This window comes from Carassius auratus, chromosome 21, assembly GCF_003368295.1.
Source record: "Carassius auratus strain Wakin chromosome 21, ASM336829v1, whole genome shotgun sequence".
NCBI lineage: Eukaryota > Metazoa > Chordata > Actinopteri > Cypriniformes > Cyprinidae > Carassius > Carassius auratus.
This window is the reverse complement of record NC_039263.1, coordinates 10,421,892-10,442,264: the sequence shown is the minus strand read 5'-3', so window position 1 is coordinate 10,442,264 and position 20,373 is coordinate 10,421,892. Positions and strand designations below refer to the sequence as shown.

Sequence of the window (20,373 nt, the reverse complement as noted above, 5' to 3'; positions counted from 1 at the left end):
CAATCAGATGGTTTTCATTGGTTTACTCTTTAATACACGGCATTGCTGTCATAAATCAAACTCGTGTTGAATAAATAATCCGTCTCTATTCTCATCAGAAAAACTGTCAATGAGAATACATTATTATTCAATATATCCATAAATATCTTATGAGATTTACTATAAAATTAAGAATTAAGTTTTGTGGAGGGCCGGAATGAGAAAATCATCAAGTGACACATTACAAATAAATTCACATTGAACTGCTTTATGGATGAGTCTCAGTAAACTTAGTTGTTAAAAGAGCTCAGTGTTGCAGCCACGTACTTATATTCAGACAGTTGGGTCACTAGAGACTGTTTGACAAATGATAAATGGCCATAGTTAACACTAAACGACCAGGTTTGCTTTTCTCAATCTCTCTCAAATCAAACCCTAAAACGGTCACTGATCAAACAGTATGTGCTTAATTAAAGAGAATGATATACATATAAATATCTATTTATATATACAGGAAGGATGCCAGGGAAGAAGTCAGTTTGTCTTAACTACCAAGAATTACCAGGAATACCCCCCGCCCCTCAAATAAATAAATAAATGATCAATTTAACTCCAAAAAATTGATTTAAAAAGCAGACAAAGTCACATATGGTATTTCCTTATCATATTATTGTGCAAAATATATACTATGAAAAATAAATACACTAACACTTTGCTTACAGATCACTTTATAGTTGCAAATATTAGCATTAGCACTGTTAACAAAACTGAGGAAATGTTTTGTTTGAAAAAAAAAAAACTTATACTAAAACTATATATATATATATATATATATAGTTGAGTGTCCAGGGGTGATGCTACTGGTCTGTCTCCATCTCAGGGTCCGCAGATGCATCACCTTCCTTCTGAGGGTCACCAGGCAGGACATCTGTGACTTTCTGTATAAGTTCATCAATCTGTTCTTCTGTCAGTCTTTCTTCGCTCTCCTCTACCATCTATAAGGTTAGGACATATATAGGTTATACATATATTATCCAGTGCTGGCCATTCAAAAACTATCCTTTTCTTTTGTCAGTCCCTTCAACAAACTTATACATGTGCACAGATAAAGCCTGGGGCTTTAAGGTACCAAATTGATCATTTTTTTTTCTTGTAATAATATTGTTAATATTATATAAAATCAGGTAATAAGATCAGGGCCTTTCTTTCGGAACATGCTACACAACTCCTTGTTCAACCTCTTGGACTATTGCAATGCCCTCTTGGCAGGTCTTCCAGCCAGTTCTATCAAACCTTTACAATTAATCAAAAACGCGACAGCAAGATTAATTTTTAATGAGCCTAAAAGAATACATGTCACACCTCTGTTTATCAATTTGCACTGCTACCAATAGCTGCTCGCATAAAATTCAAGGCATTGATGTTTGCCTACAAAACTACCACTGGTTCTTCACCCCTTTATCTAAATGTAATACTTCAGACTTATGTGCCCTCTAGAAGCTTACATTCTGCCAGTGAACGTCGCTTGATTGTGCCATCCCAAAGAAGCACAAAGTCACTTTTACAGACTTTTAAATTAAATGTTCCCTCCTTGTGGAATGACCTTCCCAACTCAATCCGAGCAGCTGAGACCTTAGCCATCTTCAAGAATCGTCTTAAAACCCATCTCTTCCATCTTTATTTGAACCTCTAACTCTAGAACTCTCTATTCTAATTGTAGTATTTAAAAAAGTTTTTTTTCCCATTTATTATACAATTATACAAAAAAAGAGACCTCTAACATTAGCTTGCTCAATCCTTTTCTATTCGATCTGTTTTCTTTATTATATTATTTAAAAGCCCTTGCTATGTGTACTGCATTTAAGCTAACTGAGACTCGTTACAGCACTTATATATCATTGCTCTTTTGTTGATTTTTGATTGCTTCCATTGTCCTCATTTGTAAGTCGTTTTGGATAAAAGCGTCTGCTAAATGACTAAATGTAATAAAATACTCCCGTCAAGTATAAATATTTTTTTTATCTGAAACTAGATTATAATGTAGCAAACATATATATATATATATATAGAGAGAGAGAGAGAGAGAGAGAGAGAGAGAGAGAGAGAGAGAGAGAAGGGGGGGCAAAAGTATAGTGTGACGCAATGTAGTACATATATATAACTATCAATGAAAAATATTTTTAAAACATTTATTAATATGAGTTAATGTTCCTTCAAGTCTAGTTTCTAAACAACAATCTGAATATGCCTTTTGCCATTTAGGGTGTATTTTTATTTTTCAAATATAACATTGCAAGGTTACTGTAAGCCCAAAGTGGGCTGTAGGTCAAAGCAGAATGTTGTAAGACCACTATTGCTCAATGTTTATACATGTAACATTCTGTCAGATTGCACAAAGATATAACATCATTTTTCCTGAGAACATTATTATTATTATTATTTTTTTTAAATAAGTGTTCCTGTGGCTCAGTGGTAGAGCACTGCATTAGCAGTGCTAACTGGTAACTGGTAAAATGTATAGCATGAATGTACTGTAAGTCGCTTTGGATAAAAGAGTCTGCTAAATGCATAAATGTAAATAAGCTGACTGGCAGAATGCAACTATTAAAAATAAGCTAGAAGATTGAAGAAATAACTTGGCAGGAGTATGGACAAAATTCCAAATGGAAAAAAGGAGATATCATCCATAATAACTAAGATTATTGGTTGTGTGAGCTACAAATGATATGGCCAGATGTTCTGCAAGCATCTCAGCTTTGTTGTCTAGACCAATAAAGTCTGATTTTGGCTTCTTGACTCAAGATTTCTTAAGAGAGAAAGAAAAGACTTTCTACAACATTATACACTACCATTAATAATGTAGGGGTTTAAGATTTTCTTCATGATTTTTAAATTAGTCTCTTATGCTCTCTGCATTTATTTGATCAAAAATACCTTTAAAACAGAAATAGTGTTATACTTTCACAATTTTAAATAACTGTTTTCTATTTGAATATCTCAAAATGTAATTTATTCTTGTAATGGCAAAGCTGTATTTTCAGAAGCAATTAGTCCAGTCTTCAGATATCATTCTAATTTGCTACTCAAGAAACAATTTTATCAGTGCAGCTTTATGTATTTTGTGGAATCAGTAAAATAGTTTCAGGTTTATGGTTACTTTTCATCAATTTAATGCATCATTGTTGGGTGTGTGTGTGGGGGGGGGGGGGGGTTTACGTACTGACCCCAAACTTAGTGTGCATTATATCTTATTACTCTCTTAGAAATAGGCAAAGACGTATAGAAGGAGAAAGGTCTCACCAGCTGGATTTCAACAGCAGTCTGAGGTCTGTGGTTAAGGAGCTGCAACTTCTCAGCTCTTCAAAGAGGAACAGTTAAAAAGAACCAGCAGTTTGTCAACTTTTGTAACAGTCTAAAAAAACAGGTGCATTGATACTAGACTCACTATTAAATGCAAAACATCAATTGCAAAACTGCACTGTAGTCTCAAACATCACATGAAACAAATGTTCATAATGCTACATTTCAAACTTAGAATTATAAAGTGGTTGTAATACACTGTATTTATTGTGACACAGAATGTTTGTGACAGGTCTGTAAGTTTTCCAATGCTTGTGTTTTCCACAATAAAACAAGGCATTTCAGTGAAAAAAAGGACGTTTTTTGTAACTCACTTAGTGAGCTTGTGAGGCAGCATAGTGGTGAGAAACTCCTTCACAGTGTCTGGATTCTGATGAGCACACGGCGTCTTGGAGAGGTACTTCAGGGTCTACTGAGGCAGACACACCAAATGTTAAAGGGCATGAGTGATCAACCCTGTCTGAAGATCATGAAGAAAACAACCACTCCTAGACAGAAAATCTCGGTTTGCAAAATGCTTCAAAGCACATCAAAAACAGGCACCTCATACATGATGGTGTTGAGATTCTGCTGTCCAGTGCTGTGCTTATTTTTAACCATCTCCTTTCTTTTTTCTTTCAGGTCTGTCAGCAACTGATAGACCTGGAGGAATAGAGTGCATTTGTACAGTCACAAATAAACTTAACCACAGATGCATTTCTGATAACAAACCCATTGAATTGTACAACATACAAATGAACCAAATTTATCGAAAAAGGTTTCAAATGCATACTGACCTCATAATTGCTTAGCATAGCAGCATTGGCGTCCTTTCTGCAAAACAAAATGTTATTTTGATTTTATTTGAGATTAATGTGCAAGAGTAACAACGTGAGCCGCATATCCTCATCATTTCAGTGTTTTTTGTTTTTTTTTATCACAGCGCCATATACTCTGTATTTTCAACAACAACAAAAAATATTATTTGTTGTTGTTGTTCTTCTTCTGTTGTTTTAATAACAGTTGGTAAACCAACTAAATGTGCATTGTCCACCACCTACTGGACTGGAGTATGGAGCACTACTTGGTTGAATATACTTGGTGCAAAATAAATAAAATAAATAAATAATAATAATATTAATTTATATTTATATATTTTCTCTATATTTTCTAAACTTTGATTTAGTGTTGTATGCTCAATACATAATCTTGTCATCTAACCCTTTTCCTGTTATCTACAGTTGTCCTTTACTATACAGATATTGTATTTATACTATAAAGATATCTTCATCTTATTACATTGTCCCATATCCTCTGCCACCTCCTTTTCACTTCAGTCCCAATCAGCCCCTTAATTTCAGCTTTACTCATCTGTACTTATATTGATCTCAGGATCTTTCAACAACTCCTTTGTCAGTTTGTCAGCTTCCTCATAGCCCCCTTACCTCTGACATGGGCTGGAACCAACAAAAAACTCACCTTTACGACTAAGTGCTTTATGCTATATAACATCTGTTAAGTTTCATTTAAAATATCTTGTCTTGCTAAAGATGTTCCACTTTCTAAACTTTGCTGATAATGAGTCTGTACATATTACACTACTGTTAGGCTGCTTTTCTTCTATCCGTTGTAAGGCCAATTATATAGCTATCAGTTCTGTGGTAAAAACAAATATATGATCTGTTGCTCTTTTTAGTATTTGAATATTGAACTGAGGAATATACACTACTGCAGCAGCTGCTCTACTTGTTTTTGGATCTTTTGACCCATCTGTGAATATTTGAGTCATTTCACTGTATGCAAATCTAGTTCGTTCTTATGTATCTCCTTATGTATGAATGTGTCTATTTCTGGCATTGGGAACAGATGGTATTATTATTATATTATTTAAGTTGGACCTCAAATGAATAAAAATAAAGTAAATCGCTTACACTTCCATCCCGCTTGCCTTGTTGGTTCGACGACGAACAACGATCCGATGAGAAAACGAAGCCTGCTGTTAAACGTTCCGTTGTCGCGTTCACATAAATATATATTTATGTATAACGTTAAACGTTAATCACTGTAAAAATTATTAAATGTTATAGAAAGGTTTATATAAAAATATAATAATATATTACAATATATCTATATAAAATATATTATGTTATGTTTATATAACCTTACAGTATATACAAGTAATATTATGAAATAATATGAAATAATATTAAGTAATTAAATATTAAATAATTAATAATATGAAATAACATTAAGCCTATAACTGTACAGGAGGTATCAAAAGAATATCTGATAAGTAAAATTACCCAAATATTGAAAAGGGAGAAAGAGATGCAAGAGCGAACATACAAATCTCAATATTTCGCAAGCAATTAAGGCGAAAAATAAATAACACATAAGGTTGTAATGTATTATTGTTTTTCAAATTGGGAAATATTACACGTAGTACTTTCAGTGGTGTTAACCTCACGACAACCTTTCCCCTAAATACTCTGTTGATTCGATACATTTACACAGGTATATGATATAATCAAAAAAGACATAAAAGTGAAATACAATACATGAAAGTACAGCTAGATTAATTCTTTCTTTTTTTTGTGGAACTTATCGGACACAGCGCCATCCACCATTTTAAACTGTAACTGCAAAATGTATTCTCTCTTCAGGGAGGCGGTTCTTTAGGCTTCAAAACAGTAAAGGTGATTTGTTCTCTAAAATGATTGACAGCTCCCGATAAATGGCGCTTTAGATTTTGGTTGGTTCGCGAGCATCTAATTAGCATTTTATGGGCGGGGCTTTTGCGTTCCCAAAACAAGCGAGGAAGAAAATCATGTCACAATCAACTGGATGTGCAGCTTTTATGAGTAATTCACTCTCATGAATCGGTGAAAGCACACGGCACTGAATCGGTCCTTTAAATACCCGACATCTCCCGTTTCAGTTTTATTCATAAGCTTTAGTTTTCGGTTTGTTCGTTGCACATAAAGACTACTTGAGACTGTTACAATGTCAAGTTCAGAGGTAAAGATCGCTCGTCTTTTGGAAGTCAGCCTGATTTACTGCATTGTTTGTGTGTGTCACATGCTTTCCAAACCTGTCAGACACAACGAGCGACGATTTACCGTAATTTTTATGTTTATTATTTTGTGTTAAACAGGGAAATAAACTATGGGGTGGTCGCTTTGTGGGAAACGCCGACCCTATATTGGAACAGTTCAACGCGTCAATTTCGTTCGACAAGCGCTTGTGGGAAGCTGATATTAAAGGGAGTAAAGCATATGTCAAAGCTTTACAGAAAGCAGGTCTGGTCACGCAAAACGAGATGGAACAGATTCTTACAGGACTTGACAAGGTGATTATATTATTTACCACATGACCTGACTCATAAACCTGTCTGGTGGCGTCCAGGTTAAATGTTTGTTCATTTACAGTGTCATCTTTCTCATCAAACTTAATTTCTTTACCCTTGAACTGTGATGCTGGTTTGTAAATATTTACCAGGATACTGTACCATAATCTATTACCCCTTTGACAGCAAAACTTAATACATCACAGACAAATATATTCCCTGACACAGACCCCTCAATGTGCACAAAACAATAGCCATGTGACAATGCTATTGTAAACTTCCCTGAAGCTACTGCCATTCAGCATGGCATTCTGACAACATAACTGGCCAAATAGAGGGCACCGGGGCTAGTTGTCACACTTTGAATATTTCATTTCTTACAGTTATTGTCTAAGGAAAAAGATACCGTTCATTCACCAAACATTGGCCATGCAAAATGGCCCAATATTTAAATGATAAAACTGGTATGAAACTGCAGAAATGGTAATGTAAAAAAAAAAAATTTACTTGTTAACTCAAAAAATAGTATTTATTGTGCAAAAAATACGAATGAAAAATGTTATCTAATGTAACATAATATATAACACAATATATACGAATGAAAAATGTAATCTAATGCGAAACTGACACTTTCACCTTAAAAAAAAAGAGCTGTTAAAGTTTATTTATTTATTTTTTTTAAGTTTGGAGTATAACATTCACAAAATGTACTTCTACTTATACATTATTGTATTATTTTTGTTATAAATGTCCTAATGAATTCTAATTTAAGACAGCATTTGAAACCAACAGACATCTTCTAGAGAAAACCCAAATTTGGACTATTAATATAAAACCTTTATACTTTAAACATTAATATAACTACTCCAGTGTTAATTTATCAATGAGATAATATTATAGTTTTTCTAAATATTTAGAATTTTTTAAATCTTTAGTTTTCATGTTATTAATTAAAGTTTTTAGTTATTTGGTTATATTTTTGTCTATGTATCTGTATAAATTTTATTGTTTTTTTTTTCAGGTTTTGTTGTTTTAGTACCATTTTTGTATCGAGTTAAACTAAATGAAAAATGTTTCCTTGGCAGCTAGTTGAAATAAACTACGTTTTTTTAAATAAAATGTATTATTTCATTTTAATATGGCTGTAAATATTGCACAAAAAATGATCAGACATTTTAATTCATTGTCACAGTATAAATGACTGAGGTATTTAAAAATATCTTCACCAGGTCTTTGATGAATGGTCCAAGGGCGAGTTCAAGATCAAACCAGGAGACGAGGATATCCACACGGCCAATGAACGCAGGCTGAAGGTCAAAAGAAAACAGTTTCCTCATTAGTTCTAACATTTACTTTTATTGAATAAGACAATATTTTATCAATACAAGTGCTGTAGCTTATAGTTCCATAAAATACAGAGTAATATTCCAGGAACCAAAATTCAGTCAGTGTTCATGTCTTCCTTTAAAGGAACTTATTGGTGATCCGGCTGGAAAGCTTCACACAGGCAGGAGCAGAAATGATCAGGTTTAAATGTAATAATTTGTCACACGATATTTACAGGCATACACGCCTTTGACTGAACTCTTTCTATTTGTTGAATAGGTTGCAACAGATACACGGCTCTGGCTACGGGACGCTATAACCACTCTGAAAGAACTAGCTTTGCAGCTCATCAGCACAATGGTGGAAAGAGCTGCAGTGTAAGAATGCTCAATTATCAAGATTCCTGTAGAGATCTGACTAATGTAGAATTATCAGTCACACATCCAATCCATCCTTCGTCCATCCAGAGAGATTGAAATCCTGTGCCCTGGATACACTCACATGCAGAGGGCCCAGCCAATCAGATGGAGTCACTGGATTCTCAGGTGCATTTCAGTAGAAGAATCCGGTCTTAATTATGTTTTATTCAAGTTCTTGTATATTTGGACTTGTTGGTGCATATGTGTGATCATAACTGTTCATTGTTTTAATTTCAGTCATGCAGTGGCACTAAGCCGAGATGTTGAACGACTGGAGGACATCAGGAAACGTGTTAATGTGATGCCCCTAGGAAGGTGTATATTCAATACTGTAATCTCTGTAAAATAATTTTCTTATTTCTTTTCATTCTCTAATTAAAGTTGAGTTTATTAGATTACAAATTCAGTAAAACAGTAATATTCTGAAATATTATCATAATAAAAAATAACAGTTTTCTATTTTAATATACTTTAAAATGTAATTTATTCCTGTGATGCAAAGTTTAATTTTCAGCATCATTACTCCAGTCTTCAGCGTCACACGATCCTTCAGAAATCATTCTAATATTCTGATTTCTTATTATTTTCAGATTTGAGAAAACTTGTGCTGCTTAATACTTTTGTGAAAGCCATGATACATGGTTAATTGATTATTTAATAATAGAAAGGAAAAAAAAAATCATTTGAAATATAGATATTAGTTAATTTACCATTATAGATTTTAATGTCCTTTTCTAATGCATCCTGTCTAAATAGCAGTTTTAGGTTTACGAAACAAATCTTACTGACCCAGAGCTTTTCGACTGTTACTGCACACTCTTTAAATGTATTAAATGAATCTATCTGAGATATGTTGATATGCTATTGATATATTTGCCTTGCAGCGGAGCCATTGCTGGGAATCCCTTCAACATTGATAGAGAACTTCTACGTCAAGGTTGACGTCATTATTATTCCCATTTAATTAATGATTCGTGAAGTTTGTTCATGTGATATATGTTTGTAATTAATACAAACTGGTCACCTATTATAATTCTTTTCATCTGATGTATTTTTTTTTAATCACTCTCCAGAACTAAACTTTGATAGAATCAGCATTAACAGCATGGATGCTACTGGACAGAGGGATTTTATTGGTATGTATATTCATGCTGCAGAAATCATTTCTCTCTCTCTCTCTCTCTCTCTCTCTCTCTCTCTGTCTCTTTCGGCTTGATCAGGAGTCACCACAGTGGAGTGATCAGCACAACTGATTTGGCACATGTTTGATGCAGAAATCATCTAAGAGTATGATAATAAAGTGCACAGGTCATCAGGATCCTTTATATTAAAGGGACATTTCATACAAAAATTAAAATTCTGTCATAATTTACTTACCCTCAAGTTGTTCCAAACCTGTATGTCTTTAATTCTTCTGTGGGAAACAAAAGAACATCTTTTTTGTCACATTGCTTTTTTGGTCTTCAGTAACCAAAACAGTTTAGTTACCAACATTGTTTAAAATAACTTCCTTTATGTGTCACAGAATAAAGCTCAGATTTCGATCAACGTGATGGAGAGTAAATGATCACAGAAATCCCATTTTTGGCCAATGTTCTGTTTAACTCTTTAATGTGTTTGTGTATGTTTTTGGACAGCTGAATTTCTCTTCTGGGGATCAATGTGTCTCACACACCTTAGCAAGATGGCAGAGGATCTGATTTTATACAGTACAAAGGAGTTCTCCTTCATCACTCTGACTGATGCATACAGGTGAGGACAGCATATTATCCATAATAGGAATATCATTCAGAATTTCAAAATATGTGCCCATGACACATCAAAGTTCTGGGTCTGGGTCATGTTCCAATCCCATTTATATCATTGCTTTACTTTTTGCAAAAAGCACCGAAATAAAAGACATCAGAGAATCCTGAAACCAGCACAGCTGTTTTCAACATTGATACAAATAAAAAAACATTACTTGAGCACCAGTTATGCATATGAGAATGATTTCTGAAGGATCATGTGACACTGGAGTAAAATTCAGCTTTGCATCCCAGGAATAAATTACATTTTTAAATATATTCACATTTCACATTTATTTTAAATTGTAATAATATTTCCCATTATTAGTGTTTTTACTGTATTTTTAATCAAATAAATTAAGCCTTGAACTTAAGAACATGTCTTGTGTGTAGGCCCTGAAATAAAGTCATGACAAAGTCACAGCAGACAGAAATCGTTCATTTAAAGCCCTTGGGTTAAGAGTATTTTCTTACATTACTACCATGTTCTGAATTATTTTCACCCCATCTGTCACGTATGCACATTTCCATCAAGAAACTAGGAGCTGCTGGCTTGAGCTTTAGGCAGAATTGCAAATTAATTGGTTCAAATGACTTTTATGGTAGAGTTGACCAGAAATGTCAGTGAGTACCCATGTACCTGCTCACGTCATAACACATTCTCCATCGTCAGAGCAAATCAATTTTCTTCACATACTTGAAGTCTTTATAGCCTGTGAAATGTTCGGCCCTGTTAACATTAACCGATTTATCTTTATTAACCACAAACTGATTGCTGCACAGCCCGTACTGACCTTAGTTAAATAGTAAATGTTCACTCAGAAATAATTATTGCCTGTTTATTAACATTCTTGTGTTCGGGAAAAGCTGACTATCTGCCACGAAGTGCAGGATTCAGTGTATTGTCTTAATTGGTGGATGATATTCAACAGATACTGTGAACACAAGCTGGCTGATGTGTGAGGGATTCATTCCACTTCTGCTTTATATGTGTGGCTAGTGTGTGTAGTTATTTAGAGCTGTTGTGTTTCTGTTTGTGAGAGCAGCACTGGGAGTAGTTTAATGCCTCAGAAGAAGAACGCAGACAGCCTGGAGCTCATCCGCAGCAAAGCAGGACGAGTGTTTGGCAGAGTAAGATACAGCACTGATTAATGAAGCCAACCTGAGACACCAGCCCTGGCCTACAGAGAGTCCCCTGTCATTTAAATAATTAGCATTATGATTCAGGTCAATCTATGGGAAATGTAGTCATTAGTATTAAGGCTGTTTAGTTGCTATTCATTTAAGGCTGCACAATATAATGTTACCTTATCAGTTATCAGATATTGGATGTTTAATAGCATGCTTATTTCTCCTATTTTTAAAATGAGATTACCTTCACTGTCATCCAACTCTCACCTTAAATGAATCTTTGAAAACATTAATAAACTAATAATGCTTTAAAATATTTTTTTTTAAGCAAATCTCCAAATAATTATACATTTTTCAGACTGTGCTTAATGTTATGATGTCTAAATTTACTTTTAAAATTACTGACTTCAGTTTTTAATGTTTTATTTTTTTATGTGTTTTTAGACCAAATAGTGTAATATTTTAATATAGACTATTTATCGATTATCTGTAATAACACTTAAATAATTATCAGAATATTTTAAATAAAAACAATATTAAAAATATTTAAAAAATATATATATATAAATTATTTTAAAAAAGAATACAAATTAACATACTTAACAGACAAAATATTATTATATTTAAATTTTGTCCATATATCGGTTATAACAAAATATTTATTTTAATTTTCATATGTATCAGTATTAAAAAAAATATTTATTACAACAAAATGAACATAATTTGAATATTGCCATAACATGAAATTAGTTATTGACTTATTAACCATAAGATTAATTATAAAAAATAATATATAATATTAAAATATATTTTTTTATATAATTAACTTACTTTTAAATAATTAACATACTTAATCATACCCCTTGAAGGTAAGATAACAGTTTTTACAACAAAAGAAAATGTAGGGTTTTGTTAAGGCTTTATCTAATTAAAATTTCATTGTAATACAGTGTGCAGGGTTTCTGATGACTCTCAAGGGCTTACCCAGCACATACAACAAAGACCTACAGGTATGTCCAAGAAAGACAGAAAATACAATCATTTTATTAAAAACAAAAAAAATCTGAATATGTTTTGTCACTGCAGGAGGATAAGGAGGCCATGTTTGACACATACGATACAGTACACGCTGTGCTGCTGGTGGCAACAGGTGTCATTTCAACTCTAAAGGTGAGAGATGGGTTAGAACACAACATAGTTTTGTCATGAACAATGGCAACCAAAAAAAAAACTGTTACTTCAGGTTAAATAGTAATTAGGTGAAATGCTGAATGAGAGGCAGAAGTGTTTTGAGTATGTCGTAATCCATTGTCAGTCTAAAATGTGAGCGGTATGAATTTTTTTTTGTTTCATTTCCTTTTTTATTCATTGTTGAGCAGTAGATCTGAAGCACTTGTACTTTTCCATTCCTCAGGTCAACCAACTAGCGATGGAAAGGGCCCTCAGCCCAGATATGCTGGCCACTGATCTTGCCTACCATCTGGTCAGAAAGGGAGTAAGTCCATCAATCCATCAATTTACAGATTTTGCATGTCATTAGAACTGAATGAAATCTGACATATATACACATATATCAAAGATGCCTTTCAGAGAGGCCCACAGTTGTGCTGGGAAAGCCGTTTATATCGCTGAATCTAAGAACATCCATCTGTCCAAACTCACTGTAGAGGACCTTCAAACTGTCAGGTCAGCAGTCACATTCAAACTAAAATACATGACACTGTATGAAATATTTCATTTATTTTTTTTATTTCTTAATCTCCAGCCCTTTGTTTGACAAGGATGTTTCTTCAGTGTGGGACTACATCAAAAGTGTTGAACAGTACAGTGCCCCCGGTGGCACGGCCAGGAGCAGCGTCTCGGCTCAAATTGAGCACTTTAGAACCTGGTTACAATCACAAAAACAATAACCATAATCTCATTTCTACAAAGATCAGCAGTAGGTGTGCTTTCATAGATGAATTTGGCATTTTATGCCTGCATGTTACATATAAGTAAACTACAATTGGTTGCAAAATGTGAATCTTTATATGACAAATGATATGTACAATGAAATATAGTTCCAGCTAAATAAAGAATTTATGTTGGCACTTCATTTGAACTTTTATCTTTGGAAAGATTATGTTATAACTTACACTTCACATGCGCTGCATATTTACACAATTTGTGGTACATATGTGTCAAGTTGAATCATCGTACCAAAGCCATATGAAACGTTCATCGTTGTAAGTAATGGAAAAGTAATTGAAATTTACATAGTGAAATAATCTTAATGGAGGATCAGGAAGCTTCAAATGGATTACATTAAAATCTGAAGCTGTTTTGTATTTTTGAAGAATAAACTTATAATTATTGTATAAACTTATAATTATTGGCACATATAAATGGAAATATATAGCAATATATAAACATATATATAAGATATTTTAAAGTGAAGTAACCATAAACAACCAAACAAGTTATGGAAAACAGATGAGAATCCAGAAATGATCAAAGTCAGATAAAGCTGCCACAACTAAAAGAGAATATTGGAGGACATGATAAGCGTTACCAATGAGACAATTAATAATTGTGAACACAGAAAGTAACCAAGATATCGCTTCTCCATTGTCAAGTTTCTCCACTTTAGCACAGTGGCAGAGATCCATTCCAGTACTTTCAGAGCAGTGCTCAGTTGATTAGGTATACTTTGTTTCTGGAAGTTCAATATGGAACATCATTTGTTAAAAGAGATGTGGTCTCTAGCATTCAATGAAAACACTTTTGTTGTCCAAAAACACAAAAGAGGCACAGAAACAGGGTGATCAGACTGGGCAGGACACACAGACTGTGAGCTGGCACTGATGTGTACACAACTCGTCCATTCAGATTCTGCACAGGACGGAATACTCCAGTCATTGGTTTTTCTGTTCCGAATAACAGCTGTTTATCCATTGACATCAGCTAAAGCAGGAAAAGAAAGATGCGTTTGAATTTAAATCTACCTTTCCATAATCAGGTGAAAACTACTTTCCATAGCTGTTTAATCCAAGAAAACAAGCTTGTTTTGTAATTGAAATTTACAGATAAAGTGATAAGAGAAAAAGTTTCATAAAATAACAATGTAATGGAAGAAAAATGGTTTTGACTGTAGCGTCTTGCTTTAATTCTCTTGAGATACTATTGATTGTAATCAGTATCGACTAATATGTAGAACTCAATCTGGTTTATGCATAAAAGAAAAAGAAAAAAATCTCTCAGTACCTGATTTTTGCTTATGGGCAGAGTCTTTTGGAAAACCGTCCACACAACGGCCTGCTCACAGCCCGGTGTGGTCAAGGAACCCAAGTACCGATAGTAGCTCAGTTTATTGGCTTGTGGGAGGATGTCGGTCAATTTAAAGTCTTTAATTTCACTGCTGTTTCCTATTGATCATATTGGGTCATGTAGAACCACAATACAGACAAACAAAACAAAGTTGAATAGACAGACTAATCAAAAATAATATGTAATATTAAATAATAACTCACCTTCATATCTGACTTTTCCTAAAGCGTCTATGACTCTGTCCAGTTGTTTGTTTGGGAAAGAAGTCACCTAAAGGGGGATGGCAAAAATCAGGTATAGACCTCAAGCTATCGACATGGTTCATTTAAGGGTTATTTCTCTATAAATGGCTTCAGTATGAATGAGGACTGGGGCTCTTAAACCCAAAAGGATGAAATGGTCATTTAAAATGACATAAAAGTAATCCATATGACTCCTGCATGTTCTATATTTAACATTGTATTAAGTTGAACTGAAAATTATTAAGTGTTAATCTTTATATCTCCAATCTTTATAGCTCTTTGTTTGATTTTTGAATGAACGATGATGGATCTTTTCAGCTGATGAAGTTCACTAAACCAAAATGTATGATTTATTCGTGTACTGGCCCTCATTCACTTTTTGTAAAAAATGTATGGAAGAATGTCAGTCATCTGGATTTGGCTTGATAAAAGAAACTCTTAACTGAAATAACACACGTTGATTTAAGGTAGTTGCAGAGGCAACATTTTTCATTTAGTTTGCCTTAATGCGCTATAATAACTAAAACTAAAATAAAAATGAATGAGAATTATATCATATAACATGTCTTTAAAAATCAAATAAAAATGAACAAATCCACAACAAAACTACTAAATCTTTAACTAAAATAAAAACTAAACTAAAATTAATTCAAAATATGAATAAAATGTATAATAGTAGCGCACTAAAATAACACTGTGTGGGTGATCATTTTCTCTCAAAAAGTATAGTTAGGTATGAGACATATGAAATATCACAAAGGAATGAGTACCTCGAAAAAGAAGGCAAGTGCTGCCACCCCTTCAGAGTCACTTAGAGCATCTCCCAAGCTAGCATATTTTTCTTTAATGTGAACAATATGGAGCTGGGGGACAAAATGCATCATTATCATAAAGGAATTGATGAAAACAATAGCCTTTGTAGTGTTTTATTGTCCATGCATTTCTGATAGTGACATGGACTCTCACCTCCATGGGATACTGCTCCCCGTCCACAGAGTGCTCTGAGCCCTGGCCTCCGTCCTCTCCCCAGTGCAGGTGGAACTGGACCGCCTTGTAAGTATCTTGCAGACCCCCTCCACGGAGACGCACGAACTGAGGGAGAGTGAAGTGAGCTGAGAAGAAGCACAGAGCTAGTTATAATACTTAACTCTTACAGTTACAAGATCCCAAAGATGATAGAATACTATGTAAATCAGGTAAACTCTACTGAATTAAACTGAATGTAATTTTGTGAACTCGAGTTCAAATGACAATTCTGTCGTTAGTGTCTCACGCTCATGTCATTCCATGTTTTAAAGTTCATAATATGGCAAAAGTAGTCCATAAGAATTTAGCCTTCTGAAAAAACACATTTGCTTTACTGAATATGAGGAAAAGATGCTTTTATATGCATATAAACACTGATAGATGCACATACATAGTGTTCATAAATAATGGTAAACAAGTGTCATCGCACTTGCTTGATGCACAAGGTTTGTTCATTGATTACTTTTACAATCTCTTGTGCTTTTTGATGCTTTATCATTTTGGTTGAGTGAATTTTCAATGGATGGACAAAGTCTTAAAATACCTTCATTTGTGTTTATTTAGAATTCAAATTTTTAGGCCTTTCAATTTCTGTTAATTTACCTGAATGTCCATGGTTTTCCACACTCATATTGAAAACTTTCTCATGGCCATCAAAGATGAAACTGGTCAGTTTTGGCTCATGCTTCACTTTGCGTGTGACGATATTGATGGGCGATTGTCTCTGACCTCCACAATTAGGAAACTGACTCTTCCACTCTGAAGGCCCTGGGTGACACAATTGGAAAGCACATTTCTTTCAGCACAAATATTCAACTATGAGAAACTGTGAACAAGGACTTTGCTTTGGAGATGATGACTATGCAAAATCCTGAGAGGTCGAGTCCAGGTACAAACTTGTGCGTTTGTTCTCACCTCTACATGTGTCTTGACAGGATAACTGGCTCTGGTAGCACCACTCACCTGGAACAGAGACAACAACCTGATGTAACTGGTTCAACGGACCACTACTGGAAAGTATTTCGATCTGTGACTTGAAGCCAAGGTTCAGAGCGGTCTTAAGAACCAGTTATGATGGTGGTCATTAACTAACAAATTTGTTTATTTTGCGGCCATATAAAGCTATGCTTTGATTCACAAAGTTGTTCCTGATAATCAGTGAGCCATCTAACTGAGTCCCCCTCCTGATCACCAGGTTTGATTGAGTTCAGAACATGTGCTTGAATGCAAGGGCACCTTAAGTGTTTTTACATTACCCACTGTCCACTTGTGCACTTTCATCCCATTCAGATTAGTTTGCAGAGTAAAAAAAAGGAAGAAAATTCATCATTTACTCACCCTTATGTTGTTCCAGCTTGTATGATTTTATTTCTTTATGAAACACAAAAGACAATGAGTCAATAAGGGACCAATACTGTTGTTTCTTTGGACGCCAGTGACTTTCAATATCAGGGACAAAAACACTGATACATAAAAAAAAAAAAAAAAAAGATTTGTATTTTGTAAACAATACAAATATTATTGGAGTTATACACTGTACCTTTTTTAATTGCCATTCCTTTATAAATAAGTAATTGTTTTTTTTCTATTCAGTGTACAGATTGGAATGAGGGTGAATAAATGATAACATTTCTTATTCTGGAGCAAACTATCGGTGATTTTAAACTTGGCATTAGTTTTTCTTTACTGCAGTGAACAATGTTATGAATAAAACTATACTGTTGCACAAGAAAGACTTAAGGCATTACAAGAATTGTTAATAAAAATAAAAAAGAAGAAAAGATGCACTGAAGCTGATGTTATGGACACCTATTTGTATAACAGCAGCATGTGTCTTGCAAGGACAAAACAAGTGAAAGAAGACAGTGAACTTTAAAAAGGTCAGACAATATAAAAGATACAAGGTGACCCTCTGTTAAAAAATAACCTGTCTGGATTCAATAACCCAAGATGCACTGCGTTACAGGCTAGATTAACTAATGACAGAGTAAAATCACTGACTGTCAGAGAAAATGTGCAGTAAAATATTACAACTCAAACTTCATCATACTGAAGTCTCTCATTTACAGTTCTCTCATTATGCATAGGGACTGCTGATTATTGAGTTGTACCAACAATACAAACATTTACAACAATTTTCCCATAGTGAAGTCAAAAGCTTTCAGTTAGTGGACAGGACATTAATGCCATCATAATTTTGTACAACATAATGTCTAAAAATAAATTCTTTTTTAGTAATGTTTGTAAGCATGTGACTTTATTCAGTGGAGTCCAAAGTTTAAAGATTCTTTTCTCAACTTGGGCTCTGTTGTTTATAGCCAAACAACATGTCACTATTCAAAAGTATGCAACTATTTGGGGCTATTAATGTGTAGGATATAAGCTACACTGAGTGCAGCGGGAACGCGCCCATAGAAACACAAAGTCCAGCGTGGCGCGCACAGACGTACACTGTCTTTTTTATTTTTATAGCAGCTTCCTGTGCTTAACTTCGCCATATTCTTTCACTTTTGCGGATACATCTTTCTGTTTGCTCATGGGAAATGTCTGTTCCCCTGATAGGAGCAATGGCGAAGGAAAGAAGGTTATTTTAGCGTCGTACAGGTATGAATCACAACATTAAACGAATGTAGATTTTTTATGGGGACTCGATCTTCTGCCTACTTCTATACCGATGTAATTTATACCCGTTGATAACTTACCGATTTCTACATTTAGTTGATTATGATTTATTTTCATTGCTAGGCAAATATTTACAGAACCATAATTCTTTAATTAAATGGTGGGAAATGGAACTATGGGTTGAATGATTTACTTTATTATTTATTTGTATGTTTTTGCGTTTATTCATCATTTATTCAGTTCAATTAAATTCAGGTATATTTGTATAGCGCTTCTTACCATACAAATGTCTATGGGCTGATTAGCCTAGCTCAAAATTTGTGGTGACAATATAGGCTTCTCTCCACTTGATAAACTCAAAATGAAAGCATTTTCACTAGTGGTCACTTTTGGACTCCTCTGTTTGTCCTATATTAAACTATATTAGGCTATAATGCCTATATATTAAACTCTATTATAGATCAGTTGTATTATGTGGATTAACAGAGTTAATATCGTTCCAGTTCATTCATTGTATTGGAGACAATTATGCGAATTCAGCAACGACTGTGAACGATTCACTGATTCAAACTACTTCATGGGCTCAAAAAAATAAAATAAATAAATAAACAAACAAACAAATAAATAAAAAGTATAATAAAAGAAATAAAAAATCCATAAGTCTTTTGAACATGGGTGTATACAAAAAAGTGTCTAACTTGTCGTACATTTTTTATTTTTGTTGCATTGTGGAGCCCTAAATATATAGCCTATCATTTTATGGAATATAGTAACTCAATACAGTACTTAAAATTAAAGTTATTGAAAATCGAAGTTTTAGGGTTACTTTCAGCTTTAGCAACATTATAGAAGATTGACTTTATAAAATAGATGTTTCTGTGCATGACATACTGTACAAGAATGTATGCTATTATTTTGTCATGTCAAAATTCAGCCTCTTCTATTTTGCTTAGAGCAGTCATTCATTGAACTGCATACTGCAAGACAGCCAGAGAGAGATTCACAGCCAGACAGATAGACAGCTGAAATAGCCAGACAGACAGACAGACCACCAAGCCAGCCAGATAGATAGATAGATAGATAGACTGACTGACTGATCTTCTACCTTACCTGAGCAGAGCTCTAGGACCAACAGAAGAGATGAGATCAAGAGAATGGATGCCATGTCTACAATGCCAATATAAATCTCTCTGCCTTGTGTGGCAGGAACCAATTTTATACAGTAGAGGAAAGGAAGGAGGGGAGAGGGGGAGAGAGAGTTTACAGGTAAGAGTTGAAATGACAGGTGTAGGGCAGCAAAGTAGGGCATTTGAGGTCATTGATGAGGACATTTAACTCTCAAAGTACAACCTACTACCAGTTGATCCTAGTACATATGTGAAGTGTTCCCTGAACTCTGGCTTAATGAGTTTGCTTTATCAAGCAGCCTGCAGAGGGCACTATTCTACAGGGCTAGAGTTCAAAACAAAACCTGTTTATTATTCCTCTTGTAGGGAATGTGGTTTTAAGCACACTGTAAAGTTGGTCTTCGAGGACACACACATGATTTAAACCCTTTGCATCACACACATGAGGAATGCTGAAACGAATGCTGGTTGTCAGTGAGCTGCATATATCCATGGAGGAAATCATTTCAGTCCCTCCAGGTGACTCTGAGACTAATTAAGCAATGTGGGGTGTCAGGGCATGTTTGGACGTTTTGACTCAAGTGACTGTTTTGAGAATGATGAATGATGTAGAACAAGTCTTGTTAACCATGTCTTGTTGCTTTGACACTGAAATCAGTTAGCACGACAAAAGCGTCTAATTAGAGATAAGGGAAAACAACAACGCTGCTATCATAAATCACC

At 34.2% G+C, this 20,373-nt stretch overlaps 3 protein-coding genes across 4 annotated transcripts; 1 reads left to right on the top strand and 2 right to left on the bottom strand.

Moving 5' to 3' along the window:
• Positions 1 to 713: 713 nt before the first annotated feature.
• On the bottom strand, positions 714 to 5,316 carry LOC113038430 (DNA-directed RNA polymerase III subunit RPC9-like). Its single transcript, XM_026195827.1, has 6 exons — positions 5,250 to 5,316; positions 4,116 to 4,152; positions 3,883 to 3,981; positions 3,654 to 3,748; positions 3,280 to 3,337; positions 714 to 974 (listed from the first exon to the last, which is right to left on the bottom strand). The coding sequence occupies exons 1-6, from the start codon at positions 5,255 to 5,257 to the stop codon at positions 837 to 839; spliced, it is 435 nt and encodes a 144-aa protein (XP_026051612.1). The 5' UTR covers positions 5,258 to 5,316; the 3' UTR covers positions 714 to 836.
• A 795-nt stretch (positions 5,317 to 6,111) lies between these two features.
• LOC113038427 (argininosuccinate lyase-like) lies at positions 6,112 to 13,421 on the top strand. The gene is made up of 16 exons (XM_026195823.1): positions 6,112 to 6,336; positions 6,473 to 6,667; positions 7,894 to 7,977; positions 8,135 to 8,191; positions 8,270 to 8,367; positions 8,458 to 8,535; positions 8,647 to 8,724; positions 9,294 to 9,346; positions 9,483 to 9,545; positions 10,047 to 10,161; positions 11,243 to 11,327; positions 12,278 to 12,337; positions 12,414 to 12,497; positions 12,742 to 12,822; positions 12,907 to 13,013; positions 13,093 to 13,421. Exons 1-16 carry the CDS (start codon positions 6,322 to 6,324, stop codon positions 13,235 to 13,237), a joined length of 1,398 nt encoding a protein of 465 aa, XP_026051608.1. The 5' UTR covers positions 6,112 to 6,321; the 3' UTR covers positions 13,238 to 13,421.
• Positions 13,333 to 19,883, bottom strand: LOC113038428 (carbonic anhydrase 4-like). Of its 2 annotated transcripts, XM_026195824.1 has the most exons (9): positions 19,634 to 19,883; positions 17,240 to 17,272; positions 16,817 to 16,864; positions 16,505 to 16,669; positions 15,842 to 15,987; positions 15,646 to 15,738; positions 14,837 to 14,903; positions 14,571 to 14,731; positions 13,333 to 14,270 (listed from the first exon to the last, which is right to left on the bottom strand). In XM_026195824.1, the coding sequence occupies exons 1-9, from the start codon at positions 19,830 to 19,832 to the stop codon at positions 14,076 to 14,078; spliced, it is 1,107 nt and encodes a 368-aa protein (XP_026051609.1). In that variant the 5' UTR covers positions 19,833 to 19,883; the 3' UTR covers positions 13,333 to 14,075. The 2 variants fall into 2 exon arrangements, with proteins under 2 accessions (XP_026051609.1, XP_026051610.1); XM_026195825.1 differs by lacking the exon at positions 17,240 to 17,272 and having other exon boundaries at positions 19,634 to 19,867.
• Between the last annotated feature and the right edge of the window lie 490 nt (positions 19,884 to 20,373).

Coding starts and splice junctions, on each gene's coding strand:
- LOC113038428 (XM_026195824.1), bottom strand. CDS start 19,832: ATGCCCTACTTTGCTGCCCTACACCTGTCATTTCAACTCTTACCTGTA. Junction 17,273..19,633: donor GGTCCTAGAGCTCTGCTCAG/GTAAGGTAGAAG, acceptor TGTTTCATAAAG/AAATAAAATCATACAAGCTG. Junction 14,271..14,570: donor TGCCCATAAGCAAAAATCAG/GTACTGAGAGAT, acceptor TTCCTGCTTTAG/CTGATGTCAATGGATAAACA.
- LOC113038430 (XM_026195827.1), bottom strand. Junction 3,749..3,882: donor TCAACACCATCATGTATGAG/GTGCCTGTTTTT, acceptor CTGCCTCAGTAG/ACCCTGAAGTACCTCTCCAA. Junction 3,338..3,653: donor CTGCCTCACAAGCTCACTAA/GTGAGTTACAAA, acceptor TCCTCTTTGAAG/AGCTGAGAAGTTGCAGCTCC.
- LOC113038427 (XM_026195823.1), top strand. Junction 9,546..10,046: donor TGGACAGAGGGATTTTATTG/GTATGTATATTC, acceptor GTTTTTGGACAG/CTGAATTTCTCTTCTGGGGA. Junction 10,162..11,242: donor ACTCTGACTGATGCATACAG/GTGAGGACAGCA, acceptor TTGTGAGAGCAG/CACTGGGAGTAGTTTAATGC.